Source organism: Protopterus annectens, chromosome 7.part1 (assembly GCF_019279795.1).
Source record: "Protopterus annectens isolate FY-2018-M chromosome 7.part1, PAN1.0, whole genome shotgun sequence".
Classification (NCBI taxonomy): domain Eukaryota; kingdom Metazoa; phylum Chordata; order Ceratodontiformes; family Protopteridae; genus Protopterus; species Protopterus annectens.
The window spans coordinates 329,776,828-329,798,425 of NC_056740.1; the positions used below are offsets into that span (position 1 = coordinate 329,776,828).

The 21,598-nt window shown below is 41.7% G+C and overlaps 1 protein-coding gene across 2 annotated transcripts in view; it reads left to right on the forward strand.

Annotated features, from left to right (window-relative positions):
- The window catches only part of IMPDH2 (inosine monophosphate dehydrogenase 2), a 1,061,056-nt gene that overhangs the window by 857,582 nt on the left and 181,876 nt on the right, over positions 1 to 21,598 (forward strand). For both annotated transcript variants that reach the window (XM_044078743.1, XM_044078744.1), the window contains one exon: positions 16,698 to 16,842. In XM_044078743.1, the coding sequence (XP_043934678.1) occupies positions 16,698 to 16,842 (145 nt within the window). The remainder of the gene's footprint in view (positions 1 to 16,697; positions 16,843 to 21,598) is intronic.

Below are 21,598 nucleotides of genomic sequence, written 5' to 3' on the forward strand. Positions count from 1 at the left end.
ATAATCTTTTTTGGATACAAAATTTAATTAAGCTAAAACAAAGGCAATAGCTGTAAATTATGTACACGCACAGTAATTGGTTCTGCAGTATCCATATTTACAAGGACATGATAAAAATGAAGTACTTAGTAGTATGAATTAAAAAAGATTCTGGTGTGGCAGTTAAGGATGTGTGGGAACAGACTAAACAAAAGAACTGAGAAACTGGAAGCTATGTTATGTGGGTATAGATAGCAAAATACAAGCAGTTAAAATGTTTTTAGTCCCTTTAGTTTTATGCACAGGTCAGGCATATTTTTATCAAGCAGAGAAGTTGTGGATAGCAATTAATAAAGAGCTGAAGGATTTTTATCTGGGAGGGGAAGACAGCAAGAGTCAAGATAAGCTGATTCTTCCAATAGAACAAGGCGGTTTGGGATTATCCAATTTGAAGGGGTGTTTCAGAGTTACACAGTTAAGGCTTCTATACATAGCACAAGCACAGACCTCTAATTCAAAGTGGAAAGGGATGATGATGAAACGGGGAAGCTCAACAAACAAGGAGAGATTGGGATTTTGGATGCCGATCCTTAAGGAGAATAACAATAACCATGTAGAGTATTATATTCATAAAGTAGCAGAAAATATTCCAAGAAATAAGTGAACATGGGAATGGAGAAAAAGGGGTGGCTGCGGTGGTGCAGTGGTTAGCATTGCACCTCACAGCAAGAAGTTCTCTGGTTCGATCCTCAGCTGGCGTGCCTTCTGTGCGTAGTCTGCATGTCCTCCTTGTGGTCGCGTGGGTTTCCTCCCACATCCCAAAGACATGCTGTAGGTGGATTGGACACTCTAAACTGGCCCTAGGCATGAGTGCGTGCATGTGTGTGCCTTCTGTGGAAGGTTGGGCGCTGGGCTGGCAACCCGACACCGTAAAATCTCCACTGCCAATCATGAGCGGACAGGTGATCCGATGTGATGACCCCTAACTGGGAAAAGCCAAAAGAAGAAGGGAATGGAGAAAGGAGATTCTGCAATAGGAATGACTGCAATTTGGGATCCAGACAAATAAGTAAGAGGAGCCTGGAATATATTGGAGGAAACTGGCTAAAGAATCAAGGTATTGCGAGAAAATAGGATCAAAGGATCATAGGAAGTTACTAGGCTATTCCCTGAGGACTTTATAAGCCTAGCCAATAGTTTAGCCTATGTTTAGACAAATCAGCACAGAATGCCCCTGTCCAGCAGGGACATGGGTGGAATCCCAGGAAAATATTTTCTGTTTCTCATCTAGTTATCCAGGTTGCACTTAAAAAGGGGTAAAGAGGTACTCTGCTTGATGTGGAGAGGGAGTCTATTCTATAGATGAGGGAGTCTCTGGGACACAAATCTGTCCTGCTAACAAGTTCTGTTGATGTCACAGACCAGGTTGAGGCCACGAGTGCATGTTACTCGAATGGAACTTGACTTGCAGATATGCAGCAGTCCCATCAAGGTGGGGTTCTATCACCTTGTATGCCAGACAGAGTTCACCTCTGAGGAGCCTGTATGAAACTGAGTAGAGGGATAGGACTTTTAGCCTATCTGTGTATGGTAAGAGTGGGAAAGGTAATAGAGTGGGAAGAGGCCAAGAATTTATTTGGATTGCAGGCTAGAGATTGCCTTCCCTATCAAGGATTGATATCAGAGTATAGGCAAAGAAAAAGAAATAGGGGTTCGTAAGCAAGAGACCAGCACTGGTAGAGTTTTTAGTAGAATCTAGAACAGAAACTGCTGTTAAAAAAGCAATAATTAGTAGAGCATATAAAATATTGCATGTTAATTATAAGAATCCGAGGAGGTTAAAAAGGATTGGGAAGAGAGATTGGATAAGCAATTCACATAGAAATAATGGGGGATATATGTATGTCTCCCAAATATGCAACAAATTCTAGAAGATTTAGTATCCTTGCTTGCAAGTATTTATATAGGTAGTTTTATATTCCAAGTAAACTACAAATGTTGGAGGTGTGATGAGGAGGAAAGAGGTATGGGAACATATTTTCTGGTAGTGTAATGAGTTGGCAGACTTTAAAGCTTCCTTGCGGACTACTATGCTAAGGAAGTTTTTTTCTTTTCTTCTTTTTTTTTTTTAGCTGTGATACAGAATTGGAAGTGCCTAGACATAGTAATGCCTTCCTAGGTTTAATTAAGCTGGCTGCCAAAAAAAAAACAGTTACTAGAAAATGGAAATCAAAATCTAAACCAACTGTGCTAGAAGTAGTGAATATAGTAACAGAGATAAAAAATTGGAATTGTGATCTTTAGAAAAGGGTAGAAGAAAATTGCATAGAAAAAATAGAAATTGTGGGAACAATACATGCAGAGGAGGAATGAGGTTTAAAAGAAGGCAGGATTTGAATGAGCTATGTAATGTTTGACTTTCAATGACTGGATAGATTATAAGATGTCCTTCAAGGATGCATCTGCAGTCCTAACATATGGGTTGTCCTGCCTCAGGCAGCCCTTCGGTCGGCCGGATTCCAAAGTCTGGGTCTGGCCTCGGCTGATGTCGCACTTCACCCGACGTCATAGCTGCTGTGAATTGGGTATAAAGGCATCAGCCGACGCCATTTTCCTCAGTCTTTCTTGCCGCGCGGTGCCTGAAGCAGAAGCTGTTCGCAAGTGCCGGTCGGTCAGATCCAGAGATTTCTACTACCGAAGACTTCTAAAAAGCTAAGTACCCCATTGGGGACTCTTTCTTGCCTCAGCCGATGTCAGAAAAAGTAAATAATTGTTTAACTTGTGGGAAACAAATACCTCATAAGGATTTCCACTCTTACTGCCTTCCTTGCTTAGGCCCAGACCACGACGTATCAGCTTGTCTAGCCTGTGCTTCCTTCAACCGACGGACACTTAGACGTCGGTCAGAGTTTGCAGAGGAGTTTTTTGGTCCCGCTTTTGCTTACAAAATGCCGTCGGAGACTCCGACTTCACAATTAGCTAAAAAGCATAAGGAAAAGGACCGACACTCGCGGTCCGCGGTTTCGGCCGAAACCACGGTTAAGCCAACCGCGAGTGTCTCGGTTTCGGCTGAAACAGAGTCCTCGGTTCTTCCTTCGACCGAAAGCATACCTCCGACAGCCGAGGCCTCACACAGCATGGCTGAATCTGCTACTGAAATTTCTCCTGCTGTAGCAGGCACCCAGGATTTATCAGATACTATTCCTTTAGACATATCTACTCCTGCACGTGGAGCTGCTAGGCCACCTGCATCTATGTCTATCAAGGCTTTTTCTAGGGCTAAAGCAGCTAAATCTTCTAAGGCCTTGCCTGCTAAAACCCCCTCACACAGGCCTACCTCTAGTTCCCAAATGCTCAGCCTGGCTGAGGATCTCATTTCTTTGATCAGGGGATCCCAACCTCACCCAGACAGGGCCTCTCAACCCCCTCCAGAGAAGAGGCCTAGAGCAGAGCCCCCAGATCCAGTTTCTACAGACTATTCCTCGGATGATTCAGAAAACTCAAATCCTCCAGAAGGCCCTTATTCTCCATATGAGGATTCTGATGAAGAAGACTCCATTCCTTCTGCCTCTCCTCCTGAGGAATTTTCTTTTGGGGAAACCTTACATGCTATGAGAGAACAATTTCAATGGCAGGGCCAGGATTTTTCAGATTCTAGGAAAAGGCTAAGGACCTTTTTACATTTACCACAGCATAGGCCTTTAGCCATTCCTCCAGTACTAACAGTTGTGGATGATGCATTTAATGATGCCTGTACTGCCCCTGACTCTCTTCCTCCGGCCCCTGCTAAGCCCGACAGATATTACAGGGTCCCGGACACTCACTTTCACTTGTATAAGGCTCCTATTGCAGATCCTGAAACCATTTCACAGGGCCCCAAAGCTGTAGCAGCTGCCTCTGCCAAAAACCCCCTCCCCTCTGAAAGAGAATCTAGAGCATTAGAGAGATGGGGTAAAAAAGTTTATACTTCTGCTACTCTTTCGGCTAGGGCCTTAAACTGTCAATTCCACATGATTCAGTATCAGGAATTTTTGTTAGACCAGCTTAATAAAAAACTGTCCTCTCCTGAACCTATAGACTGTAAGTCCCTTCAGGATTTGGTACATAACACTCAGCAGGTCAGTAATCATTCCTTAAAATGCGGCTATGATGCACTGGAGGCTTCCTTTAGATCAGCTATGACTGGAACAGTGATCAGAAGGCATGCATGGTTAAAAGAGCAATCTTTACCAGACCATGTAAAGTCAAAGCTCCTAGATGCTCCCATGGAGAAACAAAGTTTGTTTGGCTCCCCTGCACAGCAAGTGCTAAAGAAGGTGGAAGAAAAAGCAAAATCTGTCCAAACAGTCAAGGATTTCTTACAGGTCCAACCTCCGAGGTTTAGTAGAAATTGGCCTTCAAATAATTGGTCCTTTCCAGACACCTCCAGAGCACAGAGGCGCAGAAATAGGCGCCCAAGAGGCAGAGGTCAATCCAGAGGTGCCTACAGGGGACGTCAATGGCAGCCTAACAACCAGAGAAGTACTGCCACAGATCCAGCTACTACCACTTCCACAGGACAGACACAATGACTTGACGCTGATACCGCCTACCAGGGAACAACTGGAAGCACCCTTAGGCAGAAAGCTAGCCTTATTTTCCATAAACTGGCATTACATTACAGGAGACAAATGGATTTTACAGACAATAGACAAAGGCTACAGGTTTCACTTCCACACTCTACCAAAAAAGAGAGGAATGCCAAACCTACCACCAAACCAAAAAGAAAACGCTCTAGGACAAATCAACCACTTACTAAGGATGAGAGCTATAGAAAAGGTACCGCCTATGGAACAAGGACAAGGATTTTACTCCAGACTTTTCCTGGTACCAAGGAAAGAAAATCAATGGAGGCCTATTCTCGACCTGTCCGCTCTGAACACATATCTCATTGTTCCAAAATTCAAAATGCTGACACTACAGCAACTTCTTCCCATGCTGGGCAAGGAGTCTTGTCTGGTGACTCTAGATCTCAAGGAGGCATACCTGCACGTCCCTATACGACCAGATTGCAGAAGATACCTCAGATTTCTTGCAGTTTCAGAGCATTATCAATTCTCAGCATTGCCCTTTGGCTTATCTACTGCGCCCAGAGTATTCACGAAATGCCTGGCATCAGTAATTGCTCATTGCAGGCTTCAGGGAATTCAGATTTATCCATAACTGGACGACTGCCTAATACAAGCGGACAACAAGACCAAACTAACAAAAGATTTGGAAAAGGTTATACAACTACTGCAAGCCCTGGGATACACAGTCAATATGAAAAAGTCAAGACTGGTACCATCCCAAAGGATAACATTCTTGGGTGCAGAACTGGACACTTCAAATCAGATGGCATTTCTCACAGCAGAAAAGCAAAAGCAACTACCACTGTATTTCATGGCATTAACAACACAGAACCAGCTTACAGCAAGGAAAGTCCTGCAAGCCCTGGGTTACATGGCATCCTGCATAATATTGATTCCACATGCCAGGCTGCATATGAGGAAGTTGCAATGGTACCTAAGGAATATATGGTCTCAGCACGAGAACAGTCTAGAAACCCAGATTCCAATAATTCCATGCCTGAAGCAAGAATTCCTGTGGTAGGCTCAGGCCTGTCAGTTGAACAGAGGACTGCCTTTCCACAAACCTCGCCCAAGCCAGACAATCACCACGGACGCCTCAGACCTGGGCTGGGGGGCACACATGGTGGACAAGTGCATACAAGGCCTATGGACACAAGACCAGCTGAACCTACACATAAATCAAAAAGAGATGCTGGCAGTGAAACAGGCAATTCAGACATTCAGACCGTTTCTTCAACAGGGTCATTTGCTGATAAGGACGGACAACACCACAGTCATGTGGTATATCAACAAACAAGGAGGCACACTCGTATCCTCTATGCCGGATGGCAATGGACCTGTGGAATGTGGCCCTGAACCTCAACATTCAGCTCCAGGCCATATTTGTGCCAGGAAAAGAAAATATACTAGCAGACACCTTAAGCAGAACTACCACGGATGCCCACGAATGGATGCTGCATCCAGACATCTTCAAATCCATTACAAAGAAATGGGGACTACCAGAAATAGACCTGTTCGCATCCCCACACAACCATCAATTGAGGAAATTCTGCACAAGGACATACCACCCACTTGCTTGGAAGGTGGACTCCCTATCCTTCAGTTGGGAAAACCTGACAGCATATGCATTCCCACCTCTTCCTTTGATGCACAAAGTGCTCCTGAAGATCAAAGAAGATCACCCAAGGATCATCCTGATAGCTCCAGACTGGCCGAGGCAGCATTGGTATCCGCTACTCAGGAGTATGTCTCGGACACACGCATGGCCTCTACCTCTAGTTCCTTTACAGCTAACACAGAACAACTTCAAGATCCTACATCCAAACTTGAAAACACTGCAGCTAGCTGCTTGGAATATTACATAAAACAAAATAACCCAGATTTATCTCAAAGGGTTAAAGACATTATCCTGGAGGCTCGCAGACCCTCCACAAGGAAGACTTATTCAGCCAAATGGAAAAGATACCTCATTTGGAGTACAACAAAAGGAGAAAATGTATCATTAGCAAACATAGCTAACATCCTGGAATATTTAGCAGAACTTTTCCACAATGGCCTGTCTTACTACTCCATTAAGATTCATGCATCAGCAATTTCAGCAGAATACAACATGGATCCTCCAGTCTTCTCTCATCCTCTACTCAGGCAGTTTCTGAGAGGAATTAAAAATGTAAAGCCTCCAAGGAAGCCACCTTTTGCCTACATGGGATCTTAACTTTGTGCTGGAAAAGTTAACACTTTCCCCTTTCGAACCAGCAGCAACAGCAGAATTACAGTTCTTATCTTGGAAAATTGCTTTCCTGCTTGCAATCACTTCAGCAGGAAGGGTTTCTGAATTACAGGCATTAATGGCAGTACAGCCCTTCCTTATCTTCCATCAGGATAGAGTGTCCTTGAGAACTAATCCTACTTTTATGCCAAAGGTGGTCTCCAGGGTATTATTGAACCAAGCAATCCATCTACCAACATTCTTCCCCAACCCACAGAACAGGGGGGAAAGACTACTACATACCTTGGATGTGCACAGGCAATTGCGCTACTATCTGGACAGAACCAAGAGCAATAGAAAAACTGACCAGCTTCTGGTAGCATATGCAACAGAATGGAAGGAAAAGCAATTTCAAAACAGACAATCTCAAAATGGATAGGAAATTGCATTAGATTTTGTTACTCTTTTCATGGAAAGACAACCCCAGAAAACATCAGACCTCACTCCACAAGGGCTACAGCCACTACTACAGCTTTCTTACGAGGAGTGGCTACCAAAGACATTTTAGAAGCTGCTACTTGGAGCTCCGTGCATACATTTGCCAAGCATTATAATCTACCTTTATACTCCAGATCCCGAGCAGGTTTTGCAACTGCTGTTTTGCAAGGGATCTTAACTACACCATAATCATCTTAGTGCCTCCTCCCCCAGTTTGGCTATGGTATTCTACCCATATGTTAGGACTGCAGATGCATCCTTGAAGGACATAGTACAGTTTTGTACCTACCATAAATGTAGATGTCCGAGAGGTATGCATCTGCAGTCAGGATTACCCACCCTCCTTCCCCTCTGTGGTACTCCTAGGGTATTTGCCCATGTTGTAGCTAGCTGGGGGAATCTTTTATGGTGTATTTGTTTGCATATATGTATATACATGTTTATTTTTGTTTGCTCTCTACTGTTTGGAAACATTTGCATTTATCCAAATTTAGCCTTCCTAGAGGGCACCTGGCATCTGGGGCAAGAAACACTGAGGAAAATGGCGTCGGCTGATGCCTTTATACCCAATTCACAGCAGCTATGACGTCGGGTGAAGTGCGACATCAGCCGAGGCCAGACCCAGACTTTGGAATCCAGCCGACCGAAGGGCTGCCTGAGGCAGGACAACCCATATGTTAGGACTGCAGATGCATACCTCTCGGACATCTACATTTATGGTAGGTACAAAACTGTACTTTATGTATAATGATTGCAACTAAAATTGTGTCAAAATGGTTTGTTTTAATTTATATAAATGTATGAGTGCCTATGTCATACATGATAATTAAATAAAGATGTGACAAAAAGAAAAATCTGAACGGCTTGGCACCCAAGCCTATCTTTTCAGTCAGCTCAGCATGAGCTGGCTTATAGTTTGGGCATGTGGAAGGTGTCCTGAAGCTTTGGAAGCTGGCCAGCTGTTAGATGCTCTGCAGTGTATTACCTGTATAGCTAAGGCTATTGCAGCAGTGATCAATATGATGCATATGCTTATTTTAGGTCTTTGCCACAGTTTAGTGAAAATGTAAACAGAAAGCTGTTATGTATTTCTTTTTATTTGTCTTTTTGGTTCTAGCTTCATACTGGAGGGGGATTGCCCAGGGCACTTTGCCACTATTGTTGAGTTGCATAATTCATTGTAAAGAAAGACCAAAATAGGTTGTGTTCTATCAAAATGATCTTTTAAAGAAATACAGATCTGACCTTATCAGGAACTGTAGAACTTTGCTGAGTAAATGAAATTGGAACTAATGCAGATGGTGTTGCCTGTGAAAATAGAAGTGTATAAAATAAAATGCAAGTCAGATAAAACGTGGAAATGAGAATGTATTGAGATAGGATTAAGATAGATTAGTATTAGGCTAACTGCCCTTGTGGGCTATTTTTAAGCTTAGCCAATTACTCCATGTGAGACTCAAACCCTGCACCTTGTGTCTGTAAGGTAAACACCTTAACTGTTATGCCAACCCCTCACCCCCCCCACTTGAGTCAGTAATGGTGATGAGAACGACACAGGAAGGGACTGTGCAGTTGAAATACAAGCCTTATGAAGTAGGAGTGACGTTATGCAGGAAAGGAGGACTAGTCCTTTAGTTGATCGTTTTTATTTTTTTGAAGCTGAGGTAAAAAGAATAATTTTGTAAATATATATAAAAGGAAAGACAAGTGTGTGTCAAAGAATGTGTGTGATTTTGAACTGAAACAAGTTTATTGATATCGACATCTTAAGAACAAATTTCACAATGTCCGAGAATGCAGCAAAAATATTGAGAAAGTACAGTTCAGTTTGTTGGCAATACACTCGAAGGATTAAGAGGCATACTACTGAATTTAAGTTAAACTTGTCTGAAAATACTTTATGGTCAGGGCACTGGATAATGCTACTGGGTGATGATGTACTGATATGAAAATGGAAAAGAAATTCAAAATCCTGATACAATCGTAGCACTGAAGTTAATTCTCCAAGCTATCATAGAGTCCCCTCATGACACAAACATGTTACAAGAGGGTCTAATACAGACAGATGATGAATGCCAAAGTCTCGAACTAAAACTGAAAGCCTAGAAATGCCGTATAGTGCCTTTTGGGAAAACTGCCAGATAATTACTCCATCGATAAGACATCCCTAAGAGTTGACCTGGTAACATACGTAGACAGTAATCTGGCCTTTTACCAGCATGTGGCCAAGGTAGTAAGAAAACTCTTCTATGTCATCTAACTTATAAGTAAGGTCATAGCATCCGGGTCCAAGGAAGTTATAGTGCCACTTTATTTAGCCCCTATCAGACCTGTCATTGAGTTTAATGCCCACTTCAGCATGTACCTGACCAGACATATAAAATGGCTGGAACACCCACAAAGGTTCCTTACCAGGAGAATCTAGGGTATAAACATATTATCCCGTACAGAGTGCCTTAAAGCCCTGTCTCTATACTCTGTCTCCTATAGGTTACTAAGAAGCGATCTATGCCTGGCATACAAGGCATCCTCAGATCCAACTCTGAGGGACCTTTTGTATGTCTGCAAAAGGAACAGTATTATACCCACTAGATCCAAGGATTTACATTTTGCTTGTATCGAATATGATGTGGTGAGACAAATGTGTCTCAGAGGATCCCCTTGTTCTGGAACAGGTTCCCCATCCATATGAAGCAAAGTCCATCCCCAATCTTATTTAAGTGAAATCTTGACCAATGGATGGGAAATCGGAAAGCCACCCTGGGTCTGGCCCCCATGTGTCTAATAGAAGCGGACAGTAATGCCCAAACTAACATACCCTCCGCCCACATAACCACTAGAAACTTCACAACTAACATTTCCTATCCTAATAAACTCCCATGATATATAAGGACACAGTTGAATTAGATTGCATGGCTAGGCTTATAAAGTCCATGGTGGTTATTAGTCTAGTGTAAGCATTTTGGTGTTTTTGACTTTTGAAAAGCTAGAAATGGTAAAATGAATTTGCATTGTGAAAGCAAAGAGAATTTTCCTTGCATAGTCAGGAGCAATGGCACATTTGTAGAGTTATCTGAAATACCATAGAAAGCTGTATCTTTCAGAACTAAACTGATTAATTTTCAGGCCTAGGAAGCTTGCCAAGAGGATCTCATATACAGATAAATATCAATGTTATGCCAGTAATATTTGCTTCAATGAGGATTAGAGTAGTACTTGACAGAAGGCAGACTAGAATGCAATAGGAACTTAAAAATTTAAGTAAATTTTTAAAAATGTGAACACAACAAATACGTTTTAATTTTTAAGTTCCTGTTGCCACATATTCTGCCTTTTGTCAGTTATTGCTTTAATTCTGCTTGGTTTGGTTTCTGCCGCTGTTACTTCAAGGAAGATACTAGTAGCTTCATTAGTAGACGAGCAGGAAATGAAGCAAATGGAATGCTTAGATGACACGAGGAAATAGGAAGGGCCAATGGAATGGATAAAATGTATGATTACTACTATACTGCAAGGCAAGATTTACTGGAGCTGAATAAAGTGATTAAAAGAGGACATTGTGTATTGCCTGCAGTTGAAGAATTGGTCACAGCAATGTCAGATGCAAAATTCTTTTCAGTTTTCAGTTCTGGATGTGAAGGGTTGGGAGGGTGGCCTAATGGTTAAGGTGTTTTCCTTACAAACACAAGGTGCAGGGTTTGAGTCTCACAAGGGATAATTGGCTAGGCTTACAATGGCCTGCAAGGGCAGTTAGCTTAGTACTAATCTATGAATCTATGAAAACCAACAATTTTAGCACATAAAGCTAGATAAAAAAACTTGGAAGGTGTATAAGCATAATTCATACTAATTGTGGCTAGGCACAAAAATAATTAGATTGATACAGACGCTGAATAAATAAGATGGAATAATTTCAAGTTAAAGTAGTGCAAATGGAAAATGTGGCTTTAAAGTTTGAAGAGCATAGTTCATATTCCAGTATCAGATGGAGTGAAACCTGCTACAAAGAAAAGAGTAGTGCAAATGGTAAAGCCTGAAGCCAAGCAAGATGTAGTAGTTTACAAAGTTTGTATCTAACATGTCCAAGATAGTTGTGCATACGTTGTTAGAGTGAAATGTTGCCTGGGAATGGAGCTGTGGAAAAGAAAAGTTGTAAAATAAAGAAACAACTAATTGCAGATCCATCCATCCATTCTTATGCATAACATCTGACTGTAGTAGCGAATCTATGAATAGATGCCAATATCCACAGAGTTTACTAGGCAAGTTGAACTTTGAAGTAGATTACGTGCCTGTTCTCCACTCTATACGTAGATGCAAATAACCTAGGGACAGTTTAGATTACCAAAGTGGAAAGTGGGAGGAGCTGGAGTATCCAGAGAGAACCAAGACAGACACAGGGATGGCATGTAGACTTTTCACATAAGGCACTTCAGCTGAGAATCAAACCAGAGAATCTTTTATTATGAAGTAACAGTGCTTCTCAATGTGCAACTGTCCTGCTAATGCATCATTATTAAAACTCTGTGATGTGAGCAAGTCTGTTGTGATGCAAACAGAAGCCAGTCAGGGTGGTAGGAGCTTTAATCCTACAAGTAAATAGATCAAGTGCCTATGGGTCAGGAATATTTACAGATGCACAAAAGACTTTTGCTCATATAGAAAAGCTGTTGAAATTTCTCATATCCATACACTTTTGTGTGTGTGTGTCTGTCTGTCTGGTAAAGTTTAGGTGGAAGCAGACCATGTACTCTGTAAAGCATATTCAGAAAGCCACTATAAAATGCACAAGGCAGCTGAGAGATTTCCCAGGATGTTAATCTGCAAAAATATTATCTGAAGCTGAATTGCACACCAGGCAGGGAGTTGTATATGGCAGATATGTTGAGTAAAGCATTTTTACCAGTTGAGACCATTTGTCTGTGGATGGTAAGGGATCTTTAGGTGCTTTACCCCACAGTGCTGCCATATATATGCAGCAGGCCTGACATAAAGTTGTCACGTCCGTCAATCAGTATTTCCCCTAGGAGGAAAATGACTACCTTGCTGAAAATATCTAGCAAAGCATTTGTTGCCATCCCTGCTTCAATAGAAGACAGAGTACTAGCATAATCTTCCACTTCAAGATTTATTTCTTATCTGCTTGAGTTGGGGTACTCAGAAGTCCCACAGTATTCATAGCTATCCTGTGAAATGTTCCTCATTTACAGGCAAATGCCTTAAAGTAGCCTTGGTTTAGTCTCCTGCCTTGACAATCTTCTAGCACTGCTCACGGGTCCCTATAGTGCTTCATTATATCCTTTGCTGTCCTAGGACAGTAGAAATTTTATATAAGCAATCTTTTGGCACATTTTATGTCCCTATGTTCTTTAAAAGGAATATCATAGACTATTGCCAGAAGTGCCACTTTGTAGGCAGTATGTAATACCAAATGCTATGTCATTTCTCCCTGTAACTCTCCTTCAGGGGACCATTTCCTATATAACAATCCTTTGTCCCCAATATATGGACTCTTCTTGCCACTGAATACCTAGAGCCTCCTTGGCTGTCTCCATCAAGCCTCGCAAAGCAGGGTCTGAAAGCTGAGCATGCCTCAACTCCTCATCCTTGGTGACCCTCCCCATCTCCCCTCCCAAAGGAAGTCTGGTACCATCTGCCAGTGGCGCCTGAAGTTCTGGCTGACTGCTGTCACTTACCTCTCCCCTTGAAGAATCATTTGCCAAGGGAAGCTCAGTATCTTCCCCCTATTGTAGCTCAGATCTCAGGTCAATGCTGCTGACTAGCTCCCTCTCTGAAACTGCCACATTACCTGCTCCAGACAGAGGTGTGGGCTTCAAGTGGGTTTCACCCCAATGCCTTCCCTATGAGATTGCCTCCATGTTTGGCTCTGTGTAACAACATACACATGAGGTATTGTACTGGCAATGTCATTCCCTATTGGGATACCATCAGGAATGTACTCAAACACAACCCCCAACCATCTATCTTTTTCAACTTCCCAGTTCAGATAGACTCTGGCCAAAGGTACTTGAAAAGGTTTTTCACCTAAGGCCCTAATAAAAGTGGACTTGCCTGGAAGTGTTCCTGTCTCTCAACTGCAGGTATGGTTATGTCTGAGGCTCTCTCTCTCTTTTGGCAATCATCCCTTTCCCTTCTATTAAGATAGGATACAGATTTTTATGATAGTTAGGTAACACTCTTGTCTTTATATAACCCAACCCTGTCTTAGTGCTAGGTTTGCTTGATGCTTCAAAGACATTTGTTCTTCCCACATTAGTGGACAATGCGATCATCCATGCCCCTTTTGATAACATCTGAAATATCTAACCTCAAACCTGTGGCCACACCACACAGTCCTGTGAAGCCTACTGAGATGGCTTAGGCTGCTCACAGTCTTTCCTGTACCCATTTGTAGAACTAGGTCAACCCTTCCTGTGCAGTGGCAACCTGTTAGCTTGGTAAAAGTCCCTTTTCCTGTCCATCCATATCTGCTGCAGTACTGTAACTGACATTCTTTTATGTATGTTCCATATCTTCTTTTACCTGGAGTATTTAATTTCTTGTTGTATTACTGTGCTCAGCATACATGATGTAAGCTGTTTTGTGTATTATATGTATAATGTTGCATTTTTTAATTAATTACACATATTTATATACATATATTTATATAATAAGTTTGTATTTTAAATAATATTTTAAACAATATTTATACATATATATATATATATATATATATATATATATATATTTTTTAATTTTAACAATTGCAAGATAATCTTACTTTGTATCAAGGAATTGATTGTGTTTTAGTTCTTAGTGTTTGGTATTTCTGCTTTAAGCACAATAATGAATGTTAATTGAATGTAATTATGGCTAATTGATAGGTATATATATAAGTATAGTATTAGATGCATTGTTTTTTTCTGATGAAGTCTATTGGGAACGAAAACGCAATGTGTTGTTTTTAACTAAGGCGTTAATGTCTGGAGAACTGTCTGTTTTGGAATAAATACGTTTGGCCTGAACCTTGTCTCGAGTACTGGACTTTACTGTGGTGTGGGGCTACATCCGTTTTTCTGCTGACATAGTCGTGGTTGTTTTGTGTATTATACTAGATGTACTGTATTTGTATAACGTGATGCTGGAGCCTTTCTCCCCAGGCCTCCGCTGAAAATGGACCTGGTCCAGTTGGAATTTCCCAGTTAACAAATGTAAAATAAATAAATAATAAATTCCCAGTTTGCCCACTAAATCTTCTTGCTGGCCTGGAGTAAGATAAAGTATTTAGACCAGTTTTATTGTTGTAACAATGTTTCTTGGAGGAGAAAGGTCAATCATGCCAGTCCTGCATCAGTACATTTTTCCACTGTATATCCATATCTGCTTTTTGTTCTGTCCTAGTGATATGCAAGTCTTTAAGTCCATTAGTAATCACTTATCAAAACATAGTTCCTTGTCTTTCATCTTTTATCTTCGTTACATTTATAAGAGAAGCTAACCAAGTCTTGAGATGCAACAAATTTCAAAAGACATTCCATAGCCTTTTGTATTCAAAAGTTAAAATCCACATGTTCATAAGCCACAGGAACAACACTCTAGTTGGAGTGGACGAGAGAAAAGAGAGAGAGTAAAAAAATAACTGTTCCCTTTAGCCCGTTTTTATCCCTGGTTTCACAATAAGCACCAATGTGTGGTATGTTTTGCAACTACAACAAAGTGGGATATAATATAGTGGGAATATATATCTTTAAATATACTAAGGCCTATGCCTGGTTACAAGAATTTGCATGCAATATGCTACTGTTATTTCTAGAAGCAGTCTGAGTAAAGACTTCATTAGACGTTAGAAGCACACCCACACTGTTGTTTATTGAGCCCCCTGATGAATATCCACATTATAAAGGGTTTGCATTTCACCTTCTTTCTACCCTCCCAGTTAAGATGCAGTGCTTGGGATCCTAATTAGCGTAGGTGTTGTCAAGGAGGATCCTTGAAATTAAATATAATCAGATGTTCTTATCACATTTTACATATTCTGTCATGATACAGTCATAAATCCCTCCTGTTGTGAAAGAAATTTCTTCCATTCTCTCTTTTCCTTCCAAGGGGGCCCAGCATCTTGCCTTCTCCCACTCAGTTTCCGTTGTGTGTGTAGGTGGGGGGTCCCTGTAAGTTAGTAGAATATGAGTTGTTAATTATTTGGGTGCATAGGGGTGCAACTCTTCATTGCAGATTTTTGATTTGCAGGATGGTGTTCACTAGGAAAAAGGAGCAAAGTTGTAGGTGGGATGGATGAACATTTGTATGATTTTATAGCATTCAGCACCTTGAGCATACATCTTTTCCTGACCTTGGGAGCTTCCTAAAAACATGCTGTTCTCTGACTGGCAGTGAACAAATAACCCAACCTAGGACCTATCAAGGGAAGATCCTTATAGTAGATCATGATATGATTAGGACATGCTGTTATAGGTTTACCTTTACATAGCTGAATATCACTTGTGCGATTGCTCATATGAGCGAATTGTAAGCACGAAGCACAAAATTGCGACAGTTTCCAATGTTCGAAAATCAGCAAACCGAAAAGCAGATTCGCTGATTTTCAAACACAAAACTCGAATACTAAGTGTAATGAAGTGTAATGCAGGGGGGCAAGCCCCCTGCACCCTCCCATATGGGGGCTGCCACCCCCACTTTAATGTTCTAACTCTGATATCGCACTACAATGAGGAAAGGGTCCATTTCCTGATCACCACTATAGTGCAGTCTGCACCCAAAATGCCGAATCTGCAATGAGCAAATGTCACTGTGCATTCTCTCATTGCACATGCGAAGCATTTTTCATTCGATGTTTGGGAACTTTGCAAATGTCTTTTCAAACATCTGCCCTTCACCCGTGTGCAGAACGCACATATGAAGGTAAACCCCTGTTGTACTGGCACTGTTTGTTGCAACAGTTTGCAACTCCCTGTTTCTGTCCCCATTTCTCCTGCAGTTTTTTTTTTTTTTTTTTTTTTTTTCAAAGTAGCAAAAAATATAGAGTCCTGCGGGATTAAATGAGGAACGTTTTCTGTGGCTGTTATGAGACATTACAGCTGTCACAAAACTGGCTTGTCAAAAGTGGTAGTTGCGTTAGGATGAGAAGGCAGCATTTAGTATGACCAATGTACAATTCTATTCTGTAGCTTGATCCTAATGGGCTGTCCCAGCTGAATGCTAAAAGTCTTGTCTGAGAGATGTCCTGATGTGCTGGACATTGAAGGTGTGTAGTCATAGTAACACGTGTTTATCATATTCTTTCAAAGTTGTAAGGATGATAGTAGTCTGCATAACCATTTTCTGGAATTCTACTTTAATAATTTTACCTGTTTTGACTTTTGTCTGTCGTCGTTTGACTATAGTGATGATGGGCTCACTTCTAGCTGCCACTACTGAAGCTCCTGGTGAATACTTTTTCTCTGATGGAATTAGGCTAAAAAAATATCGTGGAATGGGTTCCTTGGATGCCATGGACAAAAACTTGGGTAGCCAGAATAGATACTTCAGGTAAGTGGACTACAGACTTGAGATTTGTTTTACTTAAAATTAAGATTTATAGAGGATTGCAATAAAGACCCTTTTATTCTTGTTATGACCGTTGTTTCCTTGTAACTTAGTGGAAACAGATAGCTATATACAAGGAAGTTGTGGGAGCTGTTGAAATTGTAGAACGTGCTATGAACATCAGACCTGTCTTTAGTGTGCCTTATATTCCTTTCAGGAAGCTTTGCTAATTTTGGTAGTGGTAGTAGGGCATTTATTGCATCTGAGCCTTTTTTTTTTTTTTTTTGCATTTCCTGCTCCTGTCACTTACATTCCTACCCTTGTTTTATGTTTTGATTAGTTGCTAAAAAAAAACTAATGTCATGGAACAACATCCTGAGGTGAATTTCTGGCACTTGGTAATTAATTAGCTATTAGTTAAGTAACAAAAATCACTACCCCACACATTTCAGTAATTAGAAGGGTGTACTAATTAAGCTGTAACCCATGCCATTGGGGAGAGTTATCATTTATGGTAGACAGAATGTATTCCCTAGTGGCAGTATTGCCTTCCAGGATCACATGCTATGACCAGAAAGGAGTAAATTCCACCATGACTTGCCCCCATGTTGTAGTATTGCAATCTACCCTGGTGTAGGTGTTGTCACTGTTTTTGTTTTTTCAGTTTTCAGACTTGGACATGCCTTTGAAAAAGGGGGGCACCCACTTGTAGTAGGAGACTTATGTTTGTTTTATTTTATGCAATTTTTTTAATAGTAAACCAGTGAATTTCATTAGTAAGATTATATACATTTTTATTTGAAGCAGTTGTTGAGAAAAAATGCATTTTCTTGTCAAATGAGCGTGGGATCCCTAAAATGTGATTTCAGTAAAATAGCAGAGTGAAATGGAGGGTGTCCATATGTAGAAGTGCTAATATTATATTAAAAATTTGGAAATATGATCCGTTTTTTTAGCAATGCCTTCTGTCTGAATTTCATTTTTAAGGTATTGTAGAGTAACTTCTGTGAACACTCCAGCAGGAGTTATAAAAGGAATAGCCTCCTGGTGAAATTTTCCATTGTTCAGTAAGCACGTTTAATTACTTAATTAGACTTAATTAACATAAACTAGGGTTTAATAAATAGCAGTACTGGGTAGTAATTTTCTTTCAGCTGTTTTGGTCCTTGACACGTGAAATAGTCTTTTGGAAGAAGTATTATGCAAACTGTAGATATGTTACCTGAAGTATATGTGACTTTAACAGGGTGAGTTAGGTTAAATTTAGTAAAATGTATTTAGTAATGTGCTAACAGTAAACCTGGGTAATAGTTTCCTAACACAGTGAAATTCCATCTGACAAAGGCGTTCCAGTAGATTATTGCTGTTTGAAAAATGCATGTTAATATTATTTTTTTGCCTTTATAAAACTTGGTTGTAAAGTCATAGGTAGGCACTAGGCTATCTGCCCAAAGGCATTTATAAGCCTAGCCAGAATGTGTTGGCTTTTGCTTCCCCCTTAGATTAGTTCCCTGTGCCTCTGTCCAGCAGAGCCACTGAAGTGATCCCCGGGGTAAACTTTCTGTTTCCCATCCACTTGTCAAGGTTTCTTTTGAAGAGTGTTAGCGAGGAGCTCTGCCTAATGTAGATTGGAATCTTGTTCCAAAGCATGGGAAGTCTCTGGGACAGGGCTCTATCCCTCCAGCACGTCCTATTTATTGTGGTGAGGTTTAGATCCCTAGAGCATGTGGCTCGAGGGGATAAGGTTTTCTTTAGGTGGAGCATGTCCATCAATTCTGGGTTGGTCATTGCCTTGTATGTCAGGCAGAGATCACCTATGAGTAGGTGGTATGCAACCGAGTACAGCTGGAGTTTCTTCAGTCGAGCTGCATAGGGCATCTGTTTGAGGCCAATGATCCTCTTGGTGAGGTACTTCTGTGGTCTTTCCAGCTGTTGCAGGTGTCTTGTAAGGTACATCCCAAATGGGGCATTATACTCTATGATGGGTCTGATGAGTGATGAGTAGAGGGGCACAATGACCACTTTTGATCTGGATGCGAACCCTTCTGTGATTAGGTGGGCCACATAGAAGGATTTTCTAACCACTTTGGCAATGTGATTATCAAAGGAGAGGTTACTATCTACTTGGTTCCCCATATCCCTTATTACATCTTCCGTATTTAGGGGACTACCATCTATGTTGTAGTTTGTGGGTACTTTGTTTTTTCCAAATTGGATGACTATGCACTTTTTGGCATTTAGCTTGAGGTCTTGATTTTGACACCAGGTATCCGTCTCAGTGAGACCCTTTTGAAGGATGTCTGTGTCAGACGGAGAGTCAGTTATATCCCCTAGTTTGCAGTCGTCTGCGAACTTGGTCAGCCATAGTCCTCCTGTACCTTTGAGAAGTATATGCTGAACAGGAGGGGTCCTAGGACTGAACCGTGGGGAACGCCACTTGTAACCGGTTTAGAGTTGGACCTAGCTCCCCAACTCTCACCATGTGGGTTCTGTCTGTGAGCTTGTTGGCAACCCATCTTGTGACACAGGGGTTTATGTTCAGGCTGGTGAGCTTGTCTATAATACCAGAATTGGGAATGGTGTTGAAGGCCTTTGCGAGGTCTAGGTAGGCTGTTTGTACCACCTTTCCCTCGTCAATAGCCTTGTTAACTGTCTCAAAGAAGTCCACCAGGTTTAGGAGGCATGATCTGCCCTTAACAAAGCTGAACTGGGTAGGGTCCAGTGTTTGCAGGCTCCCAATGTCTCTGTTAATGAGTTCCATGATGATGCACTCCATAGCCTTGCAGACCAAGCTAGTCAGGCTTATAGGGCGATAGTTCCCATGGTCTGTTATAGCTCCACCGTTGTGGAGCGGAATAAACGTTGCTGTATGCCACTCTATGGGTATGTAACCTGTGGAGAGGCTGAGTTTGAACCATGTGTTTAGGTGAGGTGTTAGTTCGTCTTTGAGCTTGTGTAGGATGCAGCCTGGGACACTGTCTGGTCCTATTGTTGCTGTGTTTTTGGCTTTGGAGAGGGCTGTTTTAACCTGTGTCTGTGATTTCAGGGGCTCTACATTCTTCTGGTATGGTTATGGGCCCTTTTGGGGGTGAGGGGGGGGGTTTGTACTGAACCTGTCTGCCAGGATGTTGGCGATATCAGTCGGTTCAGTGTATTTTGTGCCATTCTGCACTAACTCCGAGCAGATCTGAACATTGCCACTTAGATTCTTGACATAGCTAAAGAATGCCTTGCGGTTATCTTTGGATTCCTTGGCAATTTTTCTTTCGAAGCTCACCTTGGATGATTTTATGAGGGATCGTAGTTTCTTGCTGATACTGATTAAGGATGTCTTCCCTTCTTGGGATTTTACTCTCTTCTGTACTAGTTTCCTCCTCCTATTGTATAGCTTGTTAATGCAGGGGTCCACCAGACTGGTTTCCTTTTCTAGGAGGAGTGAGTCTTGGTTTTGCTTAGGATAGCATGATCCATGCATTCTTATAGGTGCATTAGTAAAGGATTTTGCAGCTTGGACAGCGTTATCCTTTAGCATGGGGGCTTTGAAACTTTCCACCTCGGTCTTAAGTAACGTGAAGCTTGCTTTTGAAAAGTTGTTCACGGTGGTTTCCATGTCTGGGGGTGGGGGCGGAATGTGGATATCCAAAGTGATTTGTTTATGGTCAGATCTAACCAGTGAGGGATTGACTTCCAGTGTGGAACACCGGTCGCCCATGTTGGTGATGACCAGGTCCAATATGTTGTCACCTCTGGTGGGAGTGTTGACCAGTTGATCCAGGGCGTTTAAGTTTATAAATTCTAGGAAATGTTGTGCAAGGGAGTTAGTACTTCTGTAGTTTTCACAGTTAATGTTTGGGTAATTGAAATCACCCAATATTAGGGTGTTTGGTAGGACCTTTATGTTTCCAGAAATGCAGAATGGGGGGGTCCTGGGGCATGGTTGATTTGTAGCAAGCTAGAATTTGAATTGCAGTTTTGCCCATTAGTTGCACATGGAGGATCTCTGAAGCATCATGCTGTGCCACTAACCTGGAGGTGTGGGTATCCTTAATGAATATGGATACGCCCCCGCCTTTTGTATTTCATTCCGGGTTTTGTGGCTGAAATGTATGGTATGAATTGTAGCCTGGTAGTGCTGGGGTGTTCTTTGGAGCCTTAAACTAGGTTTCTGTTACTGCACATATATCTATTTTCTCCATACTGAGGAGTGCCTCGAGTGCATGCATTTTGAGATGTAGACTTCTGGCATTGAGTAGCATTACCTTCTGTTTTTTGTTACTTGTGCTATTTACGGTGGTGGGTTTGTTTTAGTGTAGCAAGAGCCTTGGCCAGTATTCGAAAGCCTAAGGGTGACAGGTGCAAACTGTCTCTAGCGAAGCAGCGTGGCTTGTCGAGCATGTCATCCCAGGCAGACAGACACTGGATCCCTTTTGAATGACACCAGAAACTTAGCCAATTGTTGAAATTGATAATTTTTCCTTTGTACTGTGGTGTCATTCTTGGTGAGGGCAGGATGCTAGTCAGGGTCATACCGGCCTGGGCTACATGATCAGAGAGCTCTTCCATGTCTCTTTTCATGTAGTCCAGGGAGGTAGGGCTCAGGTCATTCACACCAACATGGACAATGACCGAGTTGTATTTGTACTTGTTCTGGAGTGACCCGAGTGCTTGTGTTATGTGGCGGATCCCGGGACCCGACAGGCAGCTAACAGTAACCTTCTCCTTATTCAGCCTAGTGAGTGGGACGTCAGTATGCCTGACT